We start from the raw sequence: 6,769 nt of genomic DNA, 5'->3' as shown, positions 1-6,769 counted from the left end.
GCACTTCGAGATTGAGGGAGAGACACTTATTTGTCTAGTTTTTTAAACTACTATTCCATTCATCAATTCATTTGTGCGCCCGTGACGCCAGATCATCAAAATAGGAGCTATATCAGACTTTGTTGTTGGATTTGATGAAGACATTTGCACGGAGAGACTCATCCGTCCAAATTTTATAAAGTTCAGAAATTTAAAAGCATTTTCAAATGGTTGAAAACAAAAATATTTGTGGAACAAAAGATCAAAAAACCTATTTATGATTTTCTCATATTTTTAAAATGGGATAGAAGTCTAGATGCCCTTAACAACAATACAAATGATTAATAATTAAGTGGAATCAGAATCTCGTATTGGCACAATAAAAAAGAATAGTCTTTTGAGTTCAACTCTGTTTCATGAACTAGAAACACATTCTAAATAGAAAATTATTACTATTTTGATTTCATTGTATAACAAGCATTTTATAAACACCACAAGATGTCTTTTGAAAGTTGTTTCTCAAATTTAGGTGCAGTCGACTTTACGTGAAGTTGATAATTGAAAACCGTTAGATAATTTAACTGGTTTGATTAAATTTTTATCTAACGATACTCGGCTATCAACTTCACATAAAGTTGACTGTATTTGAGTTTTCAGCTACAATCTATTTAGCTGAAAGCAAAACCTGCCTAAATATGCATTCAATAGGTCAATTTCATAAGGTGAAGCACCTTCTGGAAACCACGTTGAACCAATGGTAAAAACTAACAAGAGTCAAAAGGCATAATCGGAAAGTAGAAACGGAATTAAGAAGGTTACAGATTACAGAACACTTCAATAAATGGAAAGATATATTCTGATCCCTCAGGATCCAACATGATTTAACAGGCTATCTAACATATCAACAAAACCGATCATAACCCATTAATTAGTGATGAATGATGATTAATCTGAAAGTTCTTAAAATTTGTATACAGAACTTTAAGCAACACAAACAATAACATTTAACAGTACCTACCAACCATAAACAACCTTGGAGTACTTGTTCTTAAGCCACCTAAAACTGTTTCTGAGGGAACGTTTGACCTTTCCTTCCACAGAATACATCTTATAGCTAGCAACCCTCTTCTTCCTCTGAAGTTCAGGATCACCAAAGCTCCAAGACTTGGAAATAGAACCTGAAATGCTTTTCCCTTTCTTCAGCTTCAAGTCCCTATTATTAACACCAGCTTGAGTTTGAACATATGAAACACTATAGCTCCTGAAATCATGAGGAAGAGGTCTAGGTGCACCATAGTAGCTATCTATCTGCATCCTTTCCCCATTTGCATAGGATCTTGATCTCTGAAAGTCCCCCATTAAAATTCTGCAGATAAAAAAAGAAGCGAGGATTGAAGAAAGGTTTGTTTTTTTATATCTTGAAAGACCAAGACTTTATGGAACCCAAAAAATGTTATCATAATTTTGAGGAACAGTGGTTATGTGGGGTCCAATGAAGACTAGAGGAGCTGGTCTTCTATGTCGATGGCTGCAAGCAAAGTTTTAACTTTGAATTTTTTTTCTAGATTTTTATGTGCTGCTAATTCCATACATTGTTATTGAAATAAGCTTAGAAAGAAAAAAATGTGACAGATAATTAAAGATAAATAATTCAATCAAATTGAATAATAAACAATTCTTGGCGTGTATAGTGGGGAACCATTATTGTTGAATGGGGAAGCTTTTAAAATTCTTGATTGATTTTTCTTTTTTGACTTAGACAAAAGGTGTATTTTTGAGACTATGGACAAGGATTCCGAATATAGGACAACCTTTTTCACAGGCTCAAGACAATAAACAACCCTAAAATTCATTTTTAACGGGTCCGGTTTTCATTCATCATAGTTTTTTACTTTTTTTTAGTGGAACAACTAAAAAGTAGAATTCGGATCTTCTAAAGTTTGAATTTCACCTTATAAAGTAAAGTGTGATCTTCTACCTTTAAATAGTTTCTCTTTCATATTTATTTTTGGTCCTACCTATGAAATCAATGGTAAGAGATCACACTTTAAGTAAAATTTAAACTTTAGAAAATTCAAATCCAAGAAAGTAAACACCCATCAAACCAACTTGAGCTCGTCTCCCATGGTGTTTTTGAGAAGAAGATTGAGACATAGAGATTAAAAAACAAAGATCAGATAAAGATTAAATTAAATTTTTATATTGTATTTAGTGTAAAATATATTGAATTGAGTTATTTTTTAGTATTATATTTAGTTTAATCGAGACTGAAAAATAAATTTAAAATTTAAAAAGTTAATTGAGAGTATTTTCAATAAAAAATATTACTAAAATTTTAGTTTTCATTTCTAAAAATTTTAACTTTTTGGACGTATTAAAAAGATTGAAATTTTGTATCTGAGACAAAAATAAAGTTTTTGATAACCAAATACAGCAATCAATCTTCCATTCTATTCCGTCTTATTCCTAGTCTACAAAAACAAATACGACCTAATTGACTTAAATAAATTTATAGTTTCTTTTAAATATTCATTTTTTCTTTTAAATCTTATAAAAAAATTGGTTTTGGTACAATAAAATACAAAAATTTACTTTATTAACTGCAGTAAATTTAATGTACTGTATTGTTGTGTTAGTATTCAATCCATTACATCAACATTTAACAAAATAAACTAACGAAAAATATTATAATAAAAATATTTTAAATTTAACTGGATCAAAAAAGAAAATTATAGAGATAAAAAATATTTAAATTATTCTAATTTTATTAAATAAGAGTAAATTATTATCATAATGAGAGGACAAAATTTCAAACTTTAATACTACACATTTAAATCTTTTTGTTAATGGTTTAATTCAGGATGCTAGGACAAGGCGGTTTGCATTCACCAAACGAGGCTTAAATGTGCTTACCTTATTATATAGTTGACACTTGACAATTATTATCATAAGTTCATAATCATAATGATCGTTACGCCATTGATTAATCACGTCCAGGCTGTGGTCTTTAGACCACAGAATGGTTCTAACTTCTAACTACTAAGAGTTGACACACTGTAAGTGATTAACGTATAGATTATAAAATTAGCAGGACATAAATGATAAAAGGCTATAAAAGCAGGACATTTCCAATATAAAATTATAAAATTTCAACTTTACACAACCATCCCTCATATGTTTAAACAAAACTTATATGAACAGAATTACAGAATATTCAAATCCAATAAGGCTAACACCAGATATACAAATAAAACCCCAACAAAAATTTTGCAATACAAGCAAAAACTAGGAAGAATGCTCATTTCTCTTCAAATCTTGCTACAAAAGAAGGGCCCTAGATCATGAAAAACTAAGTAAAGACTGCAGCATCCATACTGAAAGCAAAACTGATGAAGCATTAATCAAATCACAGGAGATCAGCAACATTGGCTGGAAGCTCCTCAACCACCACATTGTAAAACTTTTGTATGTCAAGCAGCATCTTTTCAACCTCCCTTGTCACAAAATTGATGGCAACACCCTTTCTTCCAAACCGACCGCTTCGACCAATCCTATGGAGATAGTTCTCTGGCTGAGTAGGAAGGTCATAATTAATCACAAGTGAGACTTGCTGAACATCAATACCACGGGCCAAAAGATCTGTGGTAATGAGAACACGAGAGGACCCGGAACGGAATTCTCTCATGATGATATCTCTTGTATTCTGGTCCATATCTCCATGGGTGGCCGAAACAGTGTGATCACGGCTGCGCATCTTGTCTGTCAACCAATCTACCTTGCGTCTGGTGTTGACAAAGATAACACTCTGGGTAATGGCCAGAGTTTCGTAAAGATCACAAAGTGTCTCAAGCTTCCATTCCTCCTTCTCAACATTGACAAAAAATTGCTTGATACCCTCCAAGGTGAGCTCATCACGTTTCACAAGAATCCTCACAGGCTTATTCATAAATTTTCTTGTGATCTCCAAGGCTTCCGGAGGCATTGTGGCAGAGAAAAGCCCGACCTGTATCTTAGGTGGCAGGAGCTGAAAAATATCATAGATCTGGATGGGAGGAAAAGGGAAAAGAAAGGCAATGTTCAGAAAAAACTTTGAGGGAAAAAAAAAAAAAGAAGTTAAATACAACTTAAAAGTACTTAATATGTTTCCTATTGGATATGCAGATAATACCAATGCTAACCAAAACATATAATTCTTAAAATGGAATTTGGCAAGCAATAGATCTTCTCACCCATGAAAACATGAAACAAATAGGAAAATTAGTTTCAAATAACAATACTGGCTGAAAGTTTTCATCATTTGACAGATAAAAGGATGATACATGAAAGGAAAGGGAAGCAAAGACACTGAAAGGCAGTAACAATGTTTCAGCAGCCACCTCATTACAGCTAAAAATGTGGCAATAATACAAATAAAATCACTGAATAGTATTCTTATGACAAAATCTTCCTCTGCAACATCATATCAATAGAACAAAGCAATTAAAGAGAGCATCATATGAAAGTAAGTGAACCTGATCCTTGAAACCTTTAGAGAGCATCTCATCTGCCTCATCTAACACAAACATTCTAATGCTATCAGGGCGCAAATATTGTCTTCGCAGCATGTCAAATACACGACCAGGGGTACCAACTACAACATGGACACCACTTTCAAGGATACGTTTATCTTCACGAACGAGGGTCCCACCCACACAAGTATGAACCTTAACCCCAAGATAGTCACCTAATGCTCGCATGACCTTCTCAATTTGTTGTGCAAGTTCACGAGTGGGAGCAAGAACCAGAGCCTGGCATTCAACTAAGCTGTAATCAAGCTGCTGCAAGATACCAGAGCAAAACGTAGCAGTTTTTCCAGTCCCAGATTGTGCTTGCTGAATTACATCAAGTCCCCTGATGAAAGGCACAATCCCCCTTTGCTGAATTGCAGAGGGCTTCTCAAAACCTTTCCAGAAGTTGCACAACATCATCAAGAATGCACAGATCCACATAAATAGAAAGCAATACAAACTAGCATTCCCAAGCAGAGTTTAGAATTGAATTACACTAATGCAATAATCTACATACCATATGCATAAATACCCCTTAGAAGGTTCTCCTGCAATCCCATAGCATCGAAGCTGTCATAGACTTCGTCATAAGATGTAAAGAATTCCTGTCCATCATCTCCTAGTCTGTCCCATCAACATACCAAACCGAGAATGAGCACATAAATATGGCCATCGCAATAATGAATTACTTATAACAACAATAACGAGACTATGAAGAAACTAAAATAATATATCTCATATCTGGCAAAAGAAACGAACAACATACAACTCATTCATCTTAGCATCAAATTGACGAGCATCAAATTGTGATCCTTCTGGTGCCAACTCCGCCATGATTGCAAACTAGAAAGAAAAATATACATAATACATTAGCTCATTTTGCATTCTTTGGAAATTAAGATATCAACAATACTTCATGAATTCTAATATGCCAACCACAGTGCACAACATAACTACACTAAATCTTGAAACTATAGAGAAAATGAATAATCTGATTCATACTAAGGCGAGCAACATGGATCTAAAGCTGGAAGAAACAACTCAAAAAGCTATATTAGCTGAGTGTTACTTTAATCGAGGTTAATATTAAGTTATAAAATGTAAAAATCTAGAAAAAAAAAAATTATCCTATAGTGAGAACTGCCACAACATAAATTGATCTGAGCAAAGAGAGATGGAAATCTGTAACAGAAACTAGAAATTGATGAGATGTGAAGTGTAGCAGCAGTGAGATGCAGCTTTTAAATTGCAATAAATCATAATTAAGTTCAAAGTTGAAACCTTTTGAGGGTGAAGATGGAGGTTCGGATAATGAAATAGCAACTAGTGAAGAAAAAGAGTGTGTGTTGGGATTTGAAGAAATGGTTGGATGTTATCTTGAAGGATGGTGGTGTTGGCAACGAAACGACGGCGTAGAAGACAGAAACGCAGCTGCTGCTGAGTGGTGAGAGAAAATCAGAATAAGTTGAGGCGTTTGGTTGTTTGGAGGGAAGGAAATAGAGAGGAGGGAAGGGAGAGAAAGAAGCCGGAGTCAAAGTTGAATTTCTGTTTCTCTTTTTGTCTTGCTTGGATGGCAAGAAATTGAAAAAAACAAAATTGAATAATGATTTTTCTTTTTTTTTTCCCTTTTTTTTAGTGAAGTGTGAGATATAAAAAACAACTATACTAATTATATATTAAAATTAGTCATTAAAATCAATCATGAATATATAATATATATTAAAATATAAAATATATATTAAAAATAAATTAAATTATATATATATTTTTTTTGTTTCCCACGGTATCCCCCAACCCGGCAGGTCAAGGACTAATCCGTCGCGATACTGAGCTCCATTTAAGGGTTTGCCGCTGGCCAATGGGTTGTTGCATGCACAAAGCGGGATTCGAACCCCCAACACTTGCTTAAACGGACTAATGAGCTAACCACTAGACCAACCCAACTTAGTTAATTATATATTTATTTGTATAAAAATATATAGTATCTAAATTTTATGATTAATTTTAACATATAAATAATATTTTTTAATAATAAAATTAAATATTTGAGTCAGAATTGTCTTAAAAAAACTAAAAATATTAAATATATATTAAAAACAGTAAATTATTATACATTTGTGTGTAAAAAATTATTTTGTACAATTTTAATAGTTAATTAAGTAATTGATTTTTAACGTATATAATTGTTTAAAAAAATCTTCTAACAAAAAATTATTTATATAACATTAAATAATAAATTTAGT

General features: G+C 32.7%; 2 protein-coding genes across 2 annotated transcripts; both read right to left on the bottom strand.

Annotated features, from left to right (window-relative positions):
• Positions 1 to 763: 763 nt before the first annotated feature.
• LOC130943292 (uncharacterized) lies at positions 764 to 1,533 on the bottom strand. The gene has a single exon (XM_057871094.1). It carries the CDS (start codon positions 1,336 to 1,338, stop codon positions 994 to 996), a length of 345 nt encoding a protein of 114 aa, XP_057727077.1. The 5' UTR covers positions 1,339 to 1,533; the 3' UTR covers positions 764 to 993.
• Positions 1,534 to 3,074: 1,541 nt separating this feature from the next.
• On the bottom strand, positions 3,075 to 6,030 carry LOC130946426 (eukaryotic initiation factor 4A-10-like). The gene is made up of 5 exons (XM_057875179.1): positions 5,808 to 6,030; positions 5,293 to 5,369; positions 5,044 to 5,150; positions 4,491 to 4,921; positions 3,075 to 4,021 (listed from the first exon to the last, which is right to left on the bottom strand). The coding sequence occupies exons 2-5, from the start codon at positions 5,358 to 5,360 to the stop codon at positions 3,386 to 3,388; spliced, it is 1,242 nt and encodes a 413-aa protein (XP_057731162.1). The 5' UTR covers positions 5,361 to 5,369; positions 5,808 to 6,030; the 3' UTR covers positions 3,075 to 3,385.
• Between the last annotated feature and the right edge of the window lie 739 nt (positions 6,031 to 6,769).

The sequence above is a fragment of the Arachis stenosperma genome, chromosome 8 (genome assembly GCF_014773155.1).
Source record: "Arachis stenosperma cultivar V10309 chromosome 8, arast.V10309.gnm1.PFL2, whole genome shotgun sequence".
Lineage (NCBI taxonomy): Eukaryota > Viridiplantae > Streptophyta > Magnoliopsida > Fabales > Fabaceae > Arachis > Arachis stenosperma.
Note: the sequence above shows the minus strand (reverse complement) of the source record. Positions and strands in the feature narration are given on the sequence as shown.

Excerpts from the sequence above, each read along its gene's own strand:
- LOC130943292 (XM_057871094.1), bottom strand. The coding sequence starts at position 1,338 with ATGGGGGACTTTCAGAGATCAAGATCCTATGCAAATGGGGAAAGGATG.
- LOC130946426 (XM_057875179.1), bottom strand. The coding sequence starts at position 5,360 with ATGGCGGAGTTGGCACCAGAAGGATCACAATTTGATGCTCGTCAATTT. Across the intron at positions 5,151-5,292 it reads GATGCTAAGATGAATGAGTT|ACTAGGAGATGATGGACAGG; the intron begins GTATGTTGTTCG and ends TTGATGGGACAG. Across the intron at positions 4,022-4,490 it reads CTAAAGGTTTCAAGGATCAG|ATCTATGATATTTTTCAGCT; the intron begins GTTCACTTACTT and ends CCTCCCATCCAG.